Source organism: Haemaphysalis longicornis, unplaced genomic scaffold, assembly GCF_048455015.1.
Source record: "Haemaphysalis longicornis isolate Haplotype H1 unplaced genomic scaffold, Haemaphysalis longicornis Haplotype H1 scaffold_129, whole genome shotgun sequence".
Classification (NCBI taxonomy): Eukaryota; Metazoa; Arthropoda; class Arachnida; order Ixodida; family Ixodidae; genus Haemaphysalis; species Haemaphysalis longicornis.
In genome coordinates, this window is record NW_027526232.1 from 420,124 (window position 1) to 440,512 (window position 20,389).

At 44.7% G+C, this 20,389-nt stretch overlaps 1 protein-coding gene across 2 annotated transcripts in view; it reads left to right on the forward strand.

Annotated features, from left to right (window-relative positions):
• The window catches only part of LOC144163660 (uncharacterized), a 64,812-nt gene extending 45,962 nt beyond the window's left edge, over window positions 1-18,850 (forward strand). For both annotated transcript variants that reach the window (XR_013320965.1, XM_077694455.1), the window contains exons 3-5: window positions 3,728-3,951; window positions 14,803-15,157; window positions 18,612-18,850. Coding sequence is in view for 1 of the 2 variants with exons in the window: in XM_077694455.1 (XP_077550581.1) it covers window positions 3,728-3,951; window positions 14,803-15,157; window positions 18,612-18,843 (811 nt within the window). In the remaining variant the exon portion in view is untranslated. The remainder of the gene's footprint in view (window positions 1-3,727; window positions 3,952-14,802; window positions 15,158-18,611) is intronic.
• The last annotated feature ends 1,539 nt before the right edge of the window (window positions 18,851-20,389 follow it).

A 20,389-nucleotide genomic window follows, 5' to 3' on the forward strand; every position in this document is an offset into this window, starting at 1 on the left:
AGCGCTCGGCGTTTTTTTTGCTTTTTAAATTCCAGGTGTTGGCCGCGAGGAACGCGCTCATGTGCGCTCGGATTTTTCTTGGTATGTTTAACTGCGCACACCAAACTCTAACGATTTGCTTAAGATCGTCGCTGTTAAAAGAGAACGTTCCAATGACTTCTGCAAATAAAGACCATTGAGCGTCATCACTAACTCCCCCAGGAAGCGTTATCGGAAAAGAAGTCCCATGTCTTGGCTGAACGCAAATTTATCGGCTTGTATGTGCAGTGGTCGTGTAATTTTGAAAGTAATATTCATGTTCATTGAAACATGTAGGGACCCCGTCCACGGCGACAAGCAAAGTCTTCTTTCTCAATAAATGTTCATTCTTAATTTGTGACGAGGGCCCAAAGAGCGGTTGTCCCTTGAATGAGGATGGTTGGGCATCTCTTACCAACACCGTTTTATGATTTGCTTGCCTCAGTCAAAGTTCAATTACTCCATCAATCAATCAATTAATTAATAAATCAATCAATCAATCAATCAATCAATCAATCAATCAATGAATCAATCAATTACTCAATCAATCAATCACTTACTCCATCAATCAACCAATCAATCAATAAAACAATAAATCAATAAATAAATCGTTGAGTTATTCAATCAATAAATAAATCATGGAAGCAATAATTGGCGGGCGATCCTCTCTAAGCGGGCGAAAAGCTTCCGGTGGAGCGCAAGTATGCTTACCCTCAGATAAACATAACGTGAGCTGGCATAAACATAAATGAGCTGGCATTGCGGTGTACAGACACGCCTTTGCTCGTCTTGCGGCGGTTTAGGTGCGAGTTTTACGCTGCCGCACGTGGCGACTCAGGGTTTACGCACTGGCGCTGTTTGGCCGAAGTTCCCGTGTAAACTTTCAGGCATACCACGGGTTTTTTTACAAGAGCGGATAACAGATGACTGTTCGTCAATACCTTAATGCGCATAGAGATTGGGAACTGGAACTAGAATTAAAATGGTCGGTTATGTAATCCCTAGGACGACGTGAAGGCGGAAAGCCTGAGTAGCGACGCATCAAGACGCATGTTTAATTGCCTCAAATACAAGTACATTGACTTCAAAGTTTTTGGGCAGGCCGCTGCAAACTAAGTCAGGTAAGGTAGTACAAAAAAAAACTGGTGCAGCTTGCACTAGCGGTGGAAGGCTGGACAAACAGCAGACTTGGCGCAGCCCCTCTGGCTTCGTCGGAGACCCGGCTGTGGCACCTCACATTTTTTTCCAAACTTGCCGCTGAAAGGTATCCATGACTGGCAGCCCCGGATGGCTTGGTCCGTATTCTGTCACATCTCTCCCAAAGTGGACAGCGTGAGCACGCGCTACAACCCGCGGCCTGGCCCAAAGCCAACGCGCGCGCGGCGAACCCAAAGGAAAGGCTGTACGCCCTGAATGCGCCAAGATTTGTGAACACAGCACACTCGCGATAATTCAAACACGAAGGTACCCCATGATTTTGTTGGAATTATCAGTAGTTTGAATTACCACAGGTTACCATAAATATGACTTGGGGCAGCACTCTTTTTTTCCTATTGTTCCGTGCTGCCGCCATGATCATTGGTCAGTTCGCATAAGGTGACATTTGTTTACACTGCGACAGTTCATGGGCGCCGCCAATTGGTTGTTTATGCGTTTTATTCGGTCAACCCTGGTAGGCGTAGCTTGTCCTCCGTGCTCTGCGGCGTCGGGCGACTCACGTCGTTTTCAATGCGAATGGAACATACCCCGTCTAACAGCATTTCAGCACCAGAAGCTTGTCTAAAGATGCGGCAAGTGCTTGATCCTGCCTTGCCTGACGTATGCGCTCGGCGTTTTGGACAAGAACTGCTCTATTTAGTGACACTCGTCCCGCCTAGCCTTCAAAGACAACCTCCAAGCATAATTTTTCCAGGAACACATGGTGGGAGGTTCCATTGGTCAAAGGCGCCTTATCATGCACAAAGCAGTTTCGATGCTTGTTTTTTGGTTTCCTTAAGCGGATGCTAAGCTCTATGCTGTATTCGTGAATAGCCTAAGGCAGGCGCTCCGCATTTTAGACCTTGGCGCTCTGGAGTTTTCGCCCACGGGGATGAAACCATTGAGGGGTAGAGGTATACGACTTTGCTGCGAAAAATCAGAAAACACCTAAGCTCTGTTTGTGATATGATTGTAAATGCATAACTGTACTATTGCCGAACGTGTCCTTTCATTATCAACCCGTCAATTTTGCGTCTTTTTCTGTCGGCTACAGTGACTGGGCTTATACTAGCGTTCGAAATGCCAAGGTGAAAGAACATTTGGTGTGTGCATACTTTGTTATACTTGCTGCTTCTGTAATTAGCATGCTCAGATGCTTCTTGTAGGTCTCAGCACGTTTCTAGAACATCGCGTTCTAGGTAAAAGACACGAAAGCATTCGTTACGTATAGCGTGATCATTTTTTGTCTGCGTCTATTTCTTCCCTTTGTTAGTATGACTCGGCCCAGACCCCTGCGTTCATCACAAAGCACAGCGTACGTTAAGCGAAAACGTACCACTGTCATAATTACCACTTATAGGATACAATTAGCATGGTTAGAATGCCAAGTACATGTTTTCGAGACATATCTGACACTCCAGGGCCTAACTACATCCACTTGTTCACCTTGAATCATGAAGGCTCGCCGAGGTGTGGTAATCTTGGGGATGCCCGCATTTTGGCATTCCGGAGGTGCCAGTTCGGAATGCCACCGTGAATAATATTTACAAATTTACCTTTCTTCTGAATTCCAATACCGTATTTTCAGGTTCTCTACCGTCGGTATTTTGGGTGCCGTCGGTCACCTGTTTGTTTACCGCGTCTATGCCAGAGGCGACTATTTCTAACTTACGGAGTTAAATCATACTTTGCATTTAAGAAGTACTGCCTCGAAATTTCAATGAGATAAACGTGTAAAACGGGTCCTTTGTATGTGTAGCATCCACCAGGAAGTTTCAACCATAACAGTTCGCTATAACGTTGTTTAAATAAATTTTATTCTTTGCGCGCTGGAGAACGTTGAGAATGGGTACTTCTTCGACATTAGAACCAGCATGACGTGTTCAGCGCCTCGCCCCAAACTGCCGACGTCTGGTGTAACCAAGGCGCTGGCTGCTGTTAGCGTGCGCTGCTCCGACGTGTGCATCACATCGCAGTTTTGGGATTGACGTCATACTACCCGGGTATGTGCGACCAGGACCGGCTGGGGTGCGACGAGAACGGTGTTGTCCTGAGCGCCCTCCGGTGATGGCGGCCGCGTTAGGGTTTGACACGAATGAATGAGACTGGAAAAAAATATGTAATCTGCAATAGACCATTTAACGTGCCATTCTACGATTACTGAACTGGTAGGCACCAACAGCAGCCAAAAAAATACGTAACACGAACCTTTCATAACAGTACTCCTAATGAAGAAGTAAAGGGAAAGGGATGATGGTAATAATGCCAGGAAACAATCGACCCACTAGAAATCTATTGCTATACAGTGAATGGGAATGCGTTCACTACGTTATACGACATGCTCAGGTGTGGCTGAGTTATAACAAATGTTCGGATATTAGGGCCCAGCTTTCCGTGCATAATTAGTGCATAAAAGTGTGCAAGTGTTTTATATTGTTTGACCACTCCTAGAGGCCTTTCGTGCCATGAACAATGGGTCAATCTAACAACGTTATCATCTTCCCTCCACCAGGATCAATGAAAGCCTGAAAATAACACACTTTACACTAAACAATTCGGAAGCCTTGGACCTCCGTTTCCGCCTTGTCGGCCGAGGAACGTATTTTTTCAATTTGTTGAAATGGCCGCTACAAGTTTACGTAAGGCGAAGAGTGAATAGATCGTTGCGTTCAGAAGTTCTTCGTGCTGCCAGACAACAGCTTGAAGACATTTCACGCCGGTATCAAGAAAGCCTGAGTAAGTGCATTTGATCTTCACTGCTTTAATACAGCCGTTTCTCTTCAAAAGATCAGAACCTGATGCCTGACGCAGGCTGTAACGGGGGAGGGTGGACAATTTCCATTTACGTTTTTGTGAACTCTTTGCAAAAGATGTGCTCTTTATAAACGAGCCTTTTACATCAAGTGACTCACGGAGTACTATATTGCAGTACGTTTCGAAAGTTCGCCAGGTTAGACCATTTTACGCACACGCCAATTCATCGGGTGGTTCGCTTGAAATTTTCCCCGTACCATAAGGAACCCCTTTGTAGGAATACCATACTCCAAACGAGCGTAATACTTTTACTGAGAGCCTTCTTCATTGACAACTTCTGCCTGTTTGGGAGTACATAAAGCAGATGGGCCAAATATTTCGTCCCAAAGTGTAGATACAAATACCGGACATCCTTGATTGATTATGAGGTTTAACACGCCGACGCTACTCAGACGATGAAGCGCGCCGTAGTGGAGGGCTCCGGGGTAATTTGGACCAACTGGGGATCTTTAAAGTGCGCCGAAATCTCGAGCTGGCGTCCTTTAGTAGTTTCGCTGGCTCGTAACTCAGTTATCCTGCCATTAACTCAGCGTTAGTGTACTGGCTCTGGAACAACTTTTGAAAGAATCCTTGTTACCAGTCTGCAATTCCCGGGGGGAAACACTGGTAAAACGTGTTTCCAGCTAACAGACAATTCACCCACGTAAATGTGTGGGAGAGAATGATGAGGGAGAGATGCCAAGTGCTTTGGTAATTCATCGTTTTCTCGCACGCCATGTTTTATTTTAAAGAATATTTCTGTGCATGGGGGTTATGCAGTTCATGAATAACAGCTGTTCATAGCATGATATTACAGTGCACGAAGCTTATGAAAGGAATAACAGCTGTCCATAATAAGTTAAATAAAAACGTGTTCCCACAAGCGCTTTCAAGAAGTGAAAAATTAGCGGGACTTGTCACATTGTGTACCTTGCCTATACGCAAGTTATCCTGGGCATGCTTAGCGTGCATGTTTTGCTCTCAGTTTTGAACTCGTACCGTAACGCTTTCTGCGAGTGCCCCGAAAGATGGTGGGCACGTGATCAGCAGCTGAGTGTCGAATTGTCGAGGGCGTGACGTTGAATATGCATCATTCAGTAATCCGCGTGGCCCACTATAACAAAAACAGGGAAAGCACGTTGCTCTACTTTAGTTTCTGCGAAACTTAAGCTCTGCCCTAGAACGGCGGATGAATAAATGGGGAAAATCTGCAGCTTAGAGAACGTGGAGCCACTTGTAGCGATTGGTAGGAGGTTTTGTATATAGGAAATATTGTCTAACGCGTGCACATGCATCCTGTGACTATAATGTGTCGTCGTAACAAATTCTATATTTAAGCAGTTACACCTGCATGTCTCCAAAACACAATGCGAGGAGTTGCTCTCTAATAGAATGACACCATGAGTTGAGTTGCGCAGAGAGTATAACGAGAGCCGGTCGCAGGCGTAACACGAGCTCCCGAAGGGCTCATTCATAAAGTATATCTCGGCTTGTCGATCCTCGGATGACAAGGCCACCCCTCGCGTCCTCTTGTCGAGTACTTGAGTGTGCTACGGTGTGGTGTTTCCTGTTTGTATGCCTTGTTGGCTCTTTGCTAGAGTATAGTGTTTCGCAGGTTCCGTGTTTGGAACCGTGAGCCTTAAGCCCCTTGTTGCCCTAAATGCGCGCGCACTGTCGGGGCGATTACTTTTTCTATTTTCGAACTCCGCCGCTTTGAGCCGCTGTGAGTCGCTTCTTCGTCTGGTATGTTGTTTCCGCGTTCGAAATGGTAGAGAGACGTGTGTAAAAGATTTTATTGGCAAATTTCGACCCCCTCGATCTTCCCTCCATCCAGTCTCTGCTTACGTCTCCACATTTGCTTTCTACCTTTTCTTCATCCTCTCCTTAATTTCCCTCGCACGTTTAAAGGTGGCCTTGACTTTTTTTGCTGTGCTAACCCTCTGCGCTCACCACACTCCCATCTTTGCTACCTTCTCGTTTTGAATGCAAAGTTACGAACCCTGGCGCTCCTTGCTTGCCTGTTGGGAGAAAACAGGTAGAAAACGTTATCGCGAACATTTCGATCAAGCATCAACATGCAGGTTTTGACCGAACCGGATCAGCGTGTTGTGATTTTTGATTATGAGGATTAAGGCGCTGACGCTACACAGGCGACGAGGCGCGCCGTAGAGGAGGGCTCGGGATTAATTTTGACTATCTGGCGATCTTTAACGTGCGCCAAAATCTCGAAAACACGGGCGTTTTCACTTTTTGCCGCCATCATAAAAGTGTGCACCGCAGCCGGGAATCGAACCCGCGTTCTTGAGCTCAAAATCACAACGCCTTAGTCACTGAACTACCGCGGCTGGGGGATCAGCATGTTACGAGTGTGTGCATAGCTCATATTCTTTATATGTATTTGGTAAGAAGGAGCTGTCCGTGGCACTCTGGCTGTGGTTGCGTTAGGATTTCGAATTTGTGGTCAGTATTCTAACTGTGTAATTATCAAGGATTTTCTACCGTTTACTTGTGGCTTTTAAGGAGTATATTTACAAAGTTTACTAAACCTGTGTATGACCAACAGCCGTTAGATCTTGATCAGTACATACCGGGAGCTCTCAAAACACCAGTAGCTGAAGTACTGCGTCATAGTAGGTCAGAAGGTGCGGTTATTGAGCACTTGCCACGTAGCTCTCGAGAAACACGTTTTCCTCAACAGAACAGTATGTAGTCGTCGTGGTGACAACATTCGTTTCAGTTTCTGGTAGAGGCAACGTCCACCTTATATAGCGGGATCTTTAGTAGTAGTATGTGTAGTCTTTGTTATGGAGGCAGGGAGGCCCAAAAAGCGCCAGTGAACGTTAAAAGCTCGTTCTTGAAAAGCAACATATCTAACATATCAATTTTTAATGATTAACTCATTCACTGTTCGTAAAAGATAGGTGTGTAAGGGCTTTTAGAAACACGTGGTGCGGTATTGACTATGATAGTGACGAGGGAATGGTCAAAGCCGTCGCAACGCCTCAAAAAACGTACTTTTGCTTGAGCAAGAACAGAGAGAAATGTGGCAGATGCGAGGAATATTCTCAGCAATTTTCTCAGTCTGAGACGGAATGAGAACACGAAGGGTAAGCGATAAACGGTTAAAACCTGGCTTCTGCAAAGTACTTGAAATAAAGTTTGATGAAGAAAGCGGCATTGTATGATAAAAACAAAGAAGGGTGTAAAGCTAATGTGTATGTGTGAATTTTTGCACAATTTAGCCTTCTGGCATGCTCGAAGGCCGTGCACTCGGTGGAGCATAAAGTAAAGTATTCTCTTTTACGCATTTAACACATATTGATGTTTTTGAGCAGATTAAAGTGTGCATGCCTTTTATGAGTGTGGCCTGTTCCTTATTTTCACAAGTATAAGTAAGAAAATCTGTTTTGTTTGGGTGGTATCTACCTGTGAGGAGCTTTATTACTGTAGTTGTCTGTTCATCCCATTGCTGCTATCATCGTTCCCGAGTTCCTTTCGTAATTCATACGTGACGTGTGAAATGTATATGCTACTGTGAAGTGCTGCCAAAGTGGCACACTGGACAGTATATTCGTTACTCAGAATGCCGTTGTGGGCAGCCACTTCGCATAGTAACTGCTTTTTAGGGCCACTAGGGCCTAGGGAAACTAGGGCCAATCATCAGGGCTTAACGTAGGTGGGATAAAGCGCTGTTTTTATTTTGTTGCCCAAATCGCAACGCTCTCACTACACTCACAGAGTCTGCAAAGATTATAGATTTTCGTGTCTTTGCATCGGTGATGTGATTTAGCCATTAAAATTCCGTGTGGTTGTGCTGCGAAAATCCTGGTATACCTGGTCATTGCATTTGTGCTGCTAAAGTTTGAGCCATGTGCGCCACGTAATGCCGCGGGGACCGATTTCGAGACGTCTGTACAGAAGGTTAATATGGTTTTGCTGTACAAATCCTGGTGCACCTGTTCATAGCATTCGTGCTGCCAAGGTTTCAGCCACGTGCAGCAGATAATACAGCGGAGACAGATTTTGAGGTGTCTCCACAGAAGTACTTAAGCTGTAGCTGTAAACATGCGGTAAAAGTAGTTGTGTGGGCGCGTTTTGCTTGTCAATTCGTCCAACAAGTGTGTCACAAGGAATGTCTGAAAAGTCCCAAATTGTGACTAGGCCTCCGTAGCAAGCCTTAATAGTCTCATCGAAAAGAGTCCTGTACCTCTCCTGCAAGGGCGTTCACACGGAAAGAGCAGGAAACGGTTATCGACGGCCGGGCTAAATCTGTTTGGGCGGACAATGCGCCATGTACGATGAAATTACCTGGGTGATTGGATAATAATAGGTATAGACGAAAAGTGAATTTGTGGTTTGAAGCGGATACGGAGTGAGTAGTGGTTTGGTCGAATGATTTTGAACCGAATAGTTGGAATAGAACCCATCTCAAATTACGAAGAAAAATGAAGAAATCGTGAACCGACTAAGAATTAGAGCTCACCTATAGGCACAGAATTTTGGGAAACTATTACCAGCTGTGTAGTTACCCTGAAATCACAAGCACAATTTTCTTTCAATCTATTCACAAGTTTTCGTGAAGAAATATTAGTTGCTCCACAACCTCCGCAAGAAGCAGCTCCCGCCGGTTGCCGACAGCATTTACTGGTGTTGGAACAGCCTGCCACTCCTCGCCTGAGTGGCAGGAATTGAAGGGTACCTTCGTGATACCTTGGCCCCAGCGCTGGTAAAGCCGACTGCCATGGTTCCTTCGCCACTCCAGAAACTTTTCAGACCGTGGGAGCACAGGGGCGTCGAATTGTTCTGTTGCGTGTCCAATATCCTATTTGTATACACTCTGCCGCTCTACGTCAGAACTTATGGAAGAAAAAACAACGCACATAGTGTTAGCCTGAGCCTACTCCACAATTGGGCTAGCAATGTGCGGGCAGAATCTTCTGGGGCTGACGCCAGACCTGCTGCAGCTGCAGGTGCGGCGTTTTCCCAAATGTTTTGCTCTCTTCAATTCAACAAACATCCTTGTATCGACGGTCAACTAGGATATATTTTCTGGACCAGGTGCCATTTTCAGGTCAGGAAACCGTGTGGCCAGGGTGCGCAGAATGATCCCTGCAAACGATGCTGCCTGAACACATTCAGAGATGCGCTTACTCGGGACCACTTCTGTCCAATGGACGAGCGGTATTACTTGGAAGAGTGTTGGGTAGGGGTCTGCGCGCAGCTCAGTCGTTGGTTGGTCCAGGGCCTGCGGCAGGTTCACAGCTGCAGCCATTAATTTTTACTTTTTTACACGCAAGTTGTCTTGATCAGAATCGGAACGTTCGAGTGAAATTGGGGCGCGGAGTGAGACTAGCCTCTGAATCATTGTATACTCGCCACCTTCAAGCTCCGCTAAAAAGAGTGTTGTAGCCACTAGTATTCGCGGCCATAGCCAACTGAATCGCAGATTTCAGGATGCCATTTTGAAGTGTTCTGCTAATTCCGTATTGATTTGGCAGTACAAGGTCGCCGGCATGGTGCCGCTATCTCGGCAGCGGTGTCGTTTCAGCGCCTCGTTTGGACGGAGAGCGTGATGGCGGTCGAGAGCTTGTCGAACCTCTAGGGGAGGCAACAGCTTGGCACTGATGATGGAAATGTGCACGTTGGCAGTATGTTGACGCAAGCATGGGACGATAGCTCAGAAAGATTATTCGAAAAGCTTGTCTTTTGTTGCCTCTTCAGAAGCGCCGAACTATATCAAAATATTGAATACATGTATTCGAATCGTAGCGAATAAAAAGGAAAATATATCAATTGAATATTTACCGACACCGAACCTTCGCCCACTCATAGTTAATAACGTCGTCTTGGTAGCGTACAGAAGTGTTGTTTAGGCGCGGTAGCGTTCGAGACACAGCTGGTCACATTCAGCACAAAGGCTGGGTAAAACTGTTAAGAAAAACTCCGGGACTGGCAAGAAAAACACCGAAAGCTAGACGAAGCCCTTGGTGTAATACTGGGGATAGGCATTGATAACGCAGTTGTGGTAGCAGACCCATATGCTACATTTCAATAACCTCGTCGTGACATTATGAAGCTACTAAAAATGTACCAGGCTTCATTTATCAGTACCATATAGGACTGGTGCGACAAGACATTGGACAGATTCATAATATTTATACATTTTAGTTTGGGTTTTCTATTTAGAACGAACCAGAAATTCTCGCCGACTGCCATACCCAGGTTATTAAGTTTTTTCACGACGATTATCGCCACACCGTTCGCAGTCAGTTGTGGTTCTAGATGGAGTCACCATGGTTTTGTAAAAAATATCAGTATTTTCTAGAGATTAAACCTAAAACCGGCTTGTTCTGTCTATCTTGCAAGCCCATTAACGCCTAACTGTATCTTACTTTCGGGAATGAGTGAGTTACACAACTTGAAACTGATTTGGATGTCACCGACGTACAATGAGTACCAGATCGAGGGTGCCTCGATTTTCTAAGCGTATTCATTTTAACTATAAATGGATCAAGACTAGTCACTCTGTCCTGAGGAACACTTTTCTTGAAGGTGTGCTCTGGATAGTGCTCCCCTACTCTTACATAGTCTTCGTTCTGTCAAATAGCTACCTTTTGTATGTTGGAAGTATCCAGACGCACAAAAAGCCTTGAGTTCCAGCGATGTGCCGCGGCGGAAGGTTGTGTCGTATGCTTCATCCAAGCAAAGAAAACCGAACAACTACTTACGAAAGCAATAGTGGCATACCATTCAAAGGCGATTAAAAAATGCATCAACCTTCCATTTGCCATTTTCAAGCATTTTTCCCAGAGGAGGAGGAGGAATAAACGTCCCTATGAAGAAGTTCGCCTTGGGGAAGAGTCCTTATTCCAGGACCCCTTGAGACCGTCCGGCTTCTTGGGCTCTCTTCACCAGCCAAAGCTGGTCATCAGGGTCCGAGCTGGACAGTGCTCTCTCCCAGTGCTCAGGGGAGGGGAAGGGCAGAGGGGGTAGGTCAGGGTTTTTATCACAGCCCCACACAATGTGGTAAAGCGTGCCCGGAGCCTCACAGAAGCGGCATTGCGAGGAGTAGAGGGTGGGAGCCAGAATGTGGGCTCTAGTTGGGTGGGGAAAGGTATTGGTTTGGATACCTCGAAGGCGGTGTTCTTGTTCTTTGGTTAGATTTTTGTGTGGAGCAGGGTACATGGTTCGCAGAAAACTTCTCAGAGCTTTGGCGGTAACTTGGAGTTAGTGAGGCATCTTTATGCTTTTTAACGGGGAAGTTGCAACGGATTCCTTTCAAATGCTAGGAAGCTATCTTTTTGCCCATTATTTGCTAAATAAATGAAGGAGTGTTTTAAAAGTGAAATTCAAAACAGCGCAAAAAACGGGACAAGGAAAAGACAACACAAGGCGCTGTCTAGCAACTGGTTGGTTTATTGAGCGGCTTGCGAAATATACCAAAGAAAGGAAGGCGAGAAAGAAACACGATAAACAAGAGAAAAAAGAAGTGCATAGAACATTGCACACAAAACATAAGATCGATACACGTGCAATTGTTTAAATGGCAGCAACGCTGAAATGAGACTTGGCCAGAGGCGCGAGGCAAGGAAGGCATCTTGAACAGTCAAGCTTTTTAGGAATTCAGATAGCGGATTTCTTTACTCAATATTTCAATAGACGGCTTACTAACACAATCGCCACCTGCCTTGTGAATGAGGTAAGCTTCATAGATTTCGCGCTCATGGTGACCCTTATACGTTCTTGCAACACGCGTATCGTGGAATCTGGGCGAGCAGCCGTGGTCGTGACAATGTGTGGCAAGATTGCGGCCAGTACTCGTTTTAGTGTGTTTGCATCCTCGCGGAGACGATCGTTCGAACAGCGCCCGGTCTGACCAATATAGGTCTTCCCATACGACTAAGGAACTTCATACACAACGGAGCACCTACATTCTACATGCGGTTTTGTGTGGCCTTTTTCGCAAAAGGTGCCCCTCGGCTCATTTATATTCACTCGCCTACAAAGGCTACCCAGTTTGTTTGGTGCAGAAAACACTACTCCTACACCTCCGCGACCCGCTACCTTTTTCAACATGTGCGAAACCCCTAACAGATAGGGAACGACAGCGATTTTCGCCGGCCTGTCCTTCAACGATCCAGCTTCCCTGCGTTTCAAACTAGCCAAAACCAGCGTTCTAACGCAGTTTTAGAAGTGCCTGTACGCAGATGTTGGATCACTGGTATGCTATCTTCCTTTGGCATTACAGCCTGACAACTGCTCCGCGATGGAAAATGTGGAGTTGCAGTACTTGACAGATTTTTTATCAGGCATAGGTTTTTCTCCATAGATTTTTTGTGCTGAGTACGCGGCGAGTACGCTGTACATAAAAAAATTGGAGGAGCTTGTTCTCTGCGGAGAATAACTCAGGCCTTGTTTTGAGCCACTCATCCACCCCGCACCCTTCATTCCACAGCTTCGGCCTCGTGTGATGTAGGAAGCAGAGGTCTGGAGAATCCAGCTCTGTTCAGCACCTCGAACATGGGCTGTCACGAGGTCCACGGCTTGGTCAGTAACTATATGACTTAAAGATTTGTGGGAAAGTTGTAAGTTTCGTATATATTTCAAGCAGTCGGCAACGCTCTTTGAAACTGATAATGAAAAATAGAATTGCTTGAATCGCTGCCGATGCCTTTGTAATGACTGGGAAGCGGTCGCTCCTATGGAGGTTGTAGTCGACTCCCGATTCAACGAGCACGAAAGTCTTATTGCATGGCCTATGTGGGAGCACGTATTGTGTGAAATGCTGTGTGTCGTCTGTTTTGGGTCAAATTGAGAAGCTCCGAGGACAGAAGAAATTTTTCGTTGAAGCTCCCTCGGGAATTGTGCTTTTATAACCCCAAATAGTGTTTTGTGTGTTTAGGTCGTCCATTGATATGTTTAGCTCCGGAAGCTTGTCGGTTGGTTCTCATATTCCTTGCTTGTTAATCAATAATCTGTGTGGATTTGTCGGGGAAACACTGCTGCAAGCCTTAAAAAATAATGCTCTTGTAGGAAGTACGTAAAAAAAATTACGCCCTTCTTTCCGCGAGGGAACCCTGATGTGATGCGACGCATCAGGGGGAGCGTTTGGACTGACGCTGGTATTGGATTGCGTCAGCCCACTCGCTGAAGAGACTGTCGCTTCCATCACGTCTTCATCGGAAGATCCTGCGCGGAGGTATCGTCAAGCAAAGTCAAGACAAGTGCGAGATCGAGCGCTGGACTGATCCGGCGCCGTGCGCTCCCCCGCTTATATTCCCGCTTTTGAAAGGAGAGGAGCCGGGGGGGAGAGTCACGCGCATGCGCACACATGCGCGCACCCAGAGCAGCGAAACGCACACGCGCAGCTGTTGCTATGATAATGAGACGGAGTGAGAGTGCGCACACATGCGCGCACCCAGAGCAGCGAAGCGCACACGCGCAACTGTTGTTATGATAATGAGACGGAGTGAGAGTGTTGCGCACAGCTTTCGGAGAGAAGAACGGAGGAGAGTTGCACATGTCCAGTGAGCGTGCGGACGCCGCGACAATAGAGGGACATACCGGAGAGCAAGAGATGCGTCGCATCTAAAATGTTAAGAAGGAGATTATGACCAGAGTATTTTTTGTATGACTACGGCGGCACCCATCAAAGAACCAACACAACCGCCTTTACCTATGCTAAATAGAGTCTAAGGAACTTTGTGTCGAACATAAATGTTTACCCTGAAGGCGTGCAAACTTCCTGAATATTTAATAATTAGTTTGTATACACCTCCCAGATTTTTTATGAAACCTCCAAAGTTTCATTAAACTAGGTTTTGTTAGTTTAACACGTTATTTAAACAAACGCATAGTGCTGCTGAACCCGAGGGCGCGGGTTTGGTCCCATCCGTTTTGGCCGCTTTTCTGTTTTGGGCGAAAAGTGGAAATGCCTGTGCGCTGCGATTTTGGCGTACGTTAGAGACCGCCAGGTGGCAAAATTAATCCTAAGCCCTCTACCACAGCCCAGCTTATAGCCCATGCATAGCTTCGGAGCGTTAAACCTCATAATCTGAATATCCTTATACGAGACACTCAGGATAATTTTGTAAAATGACCTTGAAGCACACAGCAGGAGACGGCATGCGTACCTACACTGCGCGTGTTTTCGTGCGCTACCGCTACCTCACTGATGACGTAATAGGTCCGGAACATTTAAAAATAGAAAAAAGGTGCACCCTTTGCGGGTTTATCAGTTTATGTTGGGTTGTTAGGTGTGTACATAAGTGTACGACAAACCACAAAGAACCTTGCGGACATTTCGCATGTATTGTGGTTTGCATGATGAACTTGCGCTGGTGATAGTGATTGCCAAAATTTTTTTTATTGAATAAAATGATTGCGCTAAAAGGGACACGGACGGAGTGAGGACAAACACACACAGCCCAACGCACGGCGCACACACACGTCTGTCCTCACTCCGTCCGTGTCCCTTTTTAACGCAGTCATTTTATTCAACAATGGAGTACCAACGTGCCCAGGACGCTACACTTATTTTTTTTATATTTTCTGCGGTGCGCGGTGAGCAATATACGCAATTCTGTAGGGATTTAAAGATTGCCTGCGCTGAATAAATGATGCAGAATACTTTGTTTTCTATTGCCAACTTTGAAATCAATTCCTAAAAAAGCTAGAAATTTAGAACTGATGAAAGAAACAATGAATTTCACCACAGCTTGGAAACGGGCTCCGGTGGAATTTTTATAGCCACCCTATTCAAACCTTCTAAAGCGTGGTTTTTTTTTTATGCAGAAGGGACATACTGCGTCAACTGCACCATGCTGGACGTAGCTTTTTCTGATGCAATTCACAAATACCAACTCGAGCCGGCTAATTTGCCGGCAAGTACAAGCAACATGGTCGGAAGCCTTCTGGCGACCATTGTCACAGTCAAGATTATGAACGCCACTGTGGATGGACTGTCCAGGACGCGCCAGGCAGGTGATGTTATTGCCCGCGTCAACAAGTGTGGTGCATTTGCTTTCCTCGACCTCATGCTGCATAACCTGACTGCCAGCTTTGCTCTGCATGCGAGCACTTGGCTTGTAAGTGTTGACGCAATCGTTGCTGCCAGTGTCTCGGCAAGAGTCATCGTCAAAGTTGTGGAGTAAGTAACATTTTCATTCCACGTTTTAATAAGTCAGCACAGATGTACAAACGAAGATTTAAAATCGGTAAATGACATCTAGGAACTTGTTCACTGCCCTGGCAATGATCTGCGCATACTCTACAAATTTCGAAACAGATTATTACGCAATACTACATATACATGGAAGTAGTTATGAGCGGAATCCATTCATTAATCATTTTGATGCGGCACTGCTTCGAAATACATAATAAAAATGTGCCCTCCCTTGTGCTCTTAACAACTTTTGACAGCCAAGCGTCAATGCCATGAGCATGATTGCGTTTGGGGTGCTGCGTAAACATAGTATTTTCGAGATCTGCAAAATTCGGGGTGCCTTTATGTAAACTAACTTACAAAATAAGGGAAAGGAAGGAAGATTCAGCATAACGCATTGAAATAAGATCCGTCGCAAAATGTGAGAAAGAGGGCGAAATAAGTGTCCCTTGATTATGTACTGAGGGTCTAGGTGAACAAGCACGCGAAGATGGTACCTTGCCTGCGCGCGTGGGGAGAGTCAAAGGAAGCACAACTACAGAAGTACTAGCCGTGCAGTCAATCATTGCAGGAACTTTATTTCTACTCCTCTAATAATTTGGCTATAATTTGGTATCATTGCGGTATTTTTATATTTGGTTCTGGGGCAAATGCCTTAAATACCTGATCTCAGAAAAAACCGTTACCGCGTTGTTGTTGTAGTTGTATACGCAAATAGCTGCTGCTGTGAAAATTCAATAAGAAAGTCATCTGAGCCTACACGGTCTGAGCCGAGCCATTTAGATTAGAAATCAGGTATTTTACCACCGCTCGAACAAAGCACGTTTCCAGCACAGAAACGAAGTTCATCTTTTGCATGCTCCATGACGTGTGAACAGGACTGTGCGTGAGTAGAAAAGGTGCATGCGAACGACTGAGGATTCTGATTCCGGGAAACGTGTATGTGAAGTGTCGCCAGTCCGTCGGTGAATGTAAAAGGACGAGACGGAAATGCGCCGTAGCAGCCAACATTGTCGGATAACTATCCCCGGATTTTCGCTCACAAAGTCCGTAAAACGACTTACGTTCCTCGACTAATTTCCACTGCACTCCCAATACAGCGTAATTACTGCGATCAGAGAGTGATTACTACATTGTACCGCTACTATTCCGCAGTTAAACAGGGGGAACAGAAACAGCTTACGAAGTTATGTTACACTGATACCTGTAAAAATAGTCACAACAGTAATAAAAACATTTCGCCATGAAATATGTCAAGGATTGTTGGATGAACGAACGTGGAGACAAAGAAGCATAAACTTGCTACTACGCATAAAAAAGAGGTACAAAACACGAATATTTTTAGTTTGTTCGCACACAGCAATTGCAAAGCACAAATACGTAGAGGTAAACAGGACGAAAGAGGCAGTCAAATAAGGGATAACGTGCGACATGGGAGGTTTTGTATTTCACCGCAATTGCACATAGTATGTTCGACAGTATCTTAGCAGCTTCCTGTAGTATTTCTGGTCTGATCAGTGCCAGTAAAAAGTTAGTACTCACGGACGAAAATTTAGATTTAGGTGCACGTATTTCTCCTAAACGCAGGCAGCGTGCTCACACCTTCAATGCGGACAGACGATACGAACTTTTTAAAATGCAGGGATATAGGCAATAAAAATATACCTTCAGAGGAAAACGGCTGTAATACGGGATGTTCACGCAGTTTACCAGCATAAGTTGACATATATAAGGATGTCGTTTTCTTGTTCTCGTGAGGGAAAATTTATTTCTCGTACATCCTGTTTCGAGTGGTTTGAATTAGTCACATAACATTTTAGCTTTACAATCATAACCTGTTCGTACATTTGCACTCTGTTTTGAGAGTAGTGAAATGTCAAGCGGGAAATGCCATATCACTTGACAGATTTTTGCCAAAAAATTAGATGTGGTCATCTCGGTGTAAACCATAGATTTTAGATTTGCCTTCTGACGCAACAGTTCTGTGTGGAGGCGTCCATTTTGATTGCGTACAGAAGAACTTAACTAGCTTGAAATCTTTACATTGCGCCAAAATTCCAGTACAGGTCGCGTTTGTTCTTCATAGGCCGCGCGGCCGACATTGAACTCATGGCCTTGTGCACTGTAGTGGAACGGTTTTTTTGCACTGAAGTTTATTTTTCTTTGTCACAGAAGAACACAGGGAAGGCAATAGGCGGATAGTCTGAAAGAGGTCTTCTTTCCGAGCACAGTTCACACAGAGGTACATTTGTATACAAACAAAACAAAACATGGCAATTATTCGCAAAACAGAACATGCCAAAGAAATGATTTACAAGGAAATTGAAAAACATAAAAAAACACTCCTAACTAAATAAAACACACCACTGTGTATTGTATATAGGACCACATATCGCAACATAATTTTAATTATCCAGTATTATTAGGATAATCACAGGATAACAACGGCAATCAAAAGCACCGGATGTATTTGCGAGGAGAAAACCTAGTTGACCAATATTTAGTGAATGCAAGCCACACGAACATATTAGTTACACCGAACATCGCTTTACATTATTAGCGCTTTAAATGTGTGATTCTATACACTATTTAAAATCTTCTATTTAAAATTTACTTGCATCGCTATTATATTTAAAAGAACAGGAATTTGTATTCTAAATGTTGTATGCCATGAGTTGGTTCTGGCCTTTACCACTGAGACGTCAGTGCTGAAAATCAAGCTGATATTTGAAAAAAAGGTGGTAATATTTAACCTTGTATTCTAAAATTATATTGTCAGTTACAGTACCAACATGTTGATATTAATGTGAAGATTGGCAGAACTCTGTCTGCTTTCGGCTAAACTTGAGTAAGAGGCGAAAACACCAAATTGAGGGCCAAGAGGCAAGCACACCAAACGGGACCGCTTTTTATAAACGCCCTTGGTTGGTGTCTCTGCCTCTTCCTCAACATGTTGATGTGCCCAATTGGACCGGTAATGCTAAGCAGTGTTCTTGTTTTTGTGGGAACGGTCATGACTTGTGCTTTAGTCTGAATATTTTTAACATTAGTTTAAATTTCTGATGTTTTAATTTGAGGATAAAGTGTCTTGGGTACGACTTTGTCAATGCCATTTACATTCAACGAGTCTAATAAATTTGCCGGGTATTTGTAGGGAGCTTGTACACTTTTTAGGCACAGATAACCTAGGCGGACCCGATGATGAATTACAGTGTAACTATTTGAATTACATATAAATGCTGTAGAAACGTGTGCGTTCCGAATAAGTCATATATACCCTTGAATAAATTTATTTGTTTCACGGCCCTGGTTTAATAAAGGTTCTCATGAAATCTTCATAAATAATCACCCATGACAACTCAAAACTTAGAACAATTGTATATAGGAGCTGAGTACATTGCTTTAATTTTTATGGGTTTTATCCCTGTCTTTTTTGCAGAAAAAACGAAACTCTTGTGCTTGAACAGCTCGTTGTGAACGTTACGGATCGTGTAAACATAACCGTCACGCCGATGAGTGCTATGGCTTCGATGGCATCTTTGGTCCTGCCTACAAGACTGATTGGCAACCTACTTAAGGCCCACCTTCCTATTCTACTGAACGACACAATTCAAAGTGGTCTAACAAAGCTGAATGAATACGCTCACAATCAAACAAAAAATAAAGCCTGAAACACGAAATGGACTACATTGTACGCGTGAATTTCAGTAGAACGTCTGAAGGACGAGGCTGACGTTCTCTGAAGTCACCTGTGTTCTACGTTGATCTGTCTCTTGCGCAAGGGTACATGCGGAGTAGAGGGACCTGAGACGACAGTACGCTACGGCCTGCCGTCAGCAGGCCTAATATCACGCCTTGACGTCTACCCGCGTCGACCGATAGGCACAGTCAACGGTATCACGTGACTTGCACGTAGGAAGGCATAACTTCAAGCTCACCCAGCGTTAAGCCTAAAAAAAGGCCTTAGGCCTAACGCCGCCATTTAAGGTCAAACTTCGTCAACCGGAGGCCGTTTGATAAAAAAGTTATTGCGCTAAACGTAATTCCAATACGGCGTACTCGTTGACTGTGAAACGACAAAGCTAGACTGTAGGCCTAAGCTGAGGCATCCTGGCATCCTACCGCTGGTAGTTTTAAACTAGCAAAGTCATATATACCCGCAGGGTTGCTAATGCCAGTTGTGGGGTACAAAAAGGCTTTATGAATAGGGTTGTACGCCGCTGCAGAGCGCGTTGATACAGATACTGCTAGGGCATGTGGACGGTAATAACGAATCCGTGAATAAGTCGCAGCGCGTGCAAAAATAGGGTCGACAATAAGGAATTCGCGACCGTCGTCTGAATTATGTTTGCGCAGTCAGCCACGCAGCCACTGCGATATGTATACAGTAATAGCTAACTTGCCTATTTCCAAACGTAATGCTTTGTGTGGTATTACAATTGCCAGCTTATCTACGGGAAGTTAATAAGCTCATATAGAGCAGAATACCCGAAATCATTACAGCACAATTATTCGATGCTAAACGAATGCAATTTGCGAAATTCTAGTAAATGTAATTGTAACTGAGTTAGCCATACAAAATTTTCCAGGGTATAGTTATTTAGGCCGCAAAACTATGTGCAATTTTTTAAAAGTGTACTGATTGCGAGGGCAGCTGAGACTGCTTTTTCTACAAAGCCGTCCTCATTCAACAAAGAATTAGGAAGCACAGCTGTGTTCGTAAAAGTTACGGGAAATCGACATGCTTTAAAATTTTCAGTCCTATGAAGTGTAGCATTATTACAGAACTCGGAAATCGTCAGTGATGAACAATATAAATTTAGTCGTACGTTTCAGATTTAGAGCACGTTCCACACATCAGCTATCCGATCTCGATATCCACTGCCATGCTGAACGGTGGCAATTGCCCCGAGTGAAACGTGTTTTTAAATTGAAGCTTTCAGCCTCGCACTCATGTCGTCAATTGTCCATCCAAAATGCAGAAGCCAACTTTGTGAAACCATGATGGTGATCGGGGTTAAAGTGAAGAAACATTAGAGAATTTTAGCTAATCATGTTCGACGGTCCACTCCGGTATCGGCAGCACGCTCAGCCCAACCAGAGCGTCAGCAGCAGAAACACTTTTAGCTAACCGATAACCTTATCGCTCTCGAGAGAGGAGCATTTGCGCGTCTGGTCGGGCTTTCGTGGAATGTAAACCAGAAAGTCATCCAAACG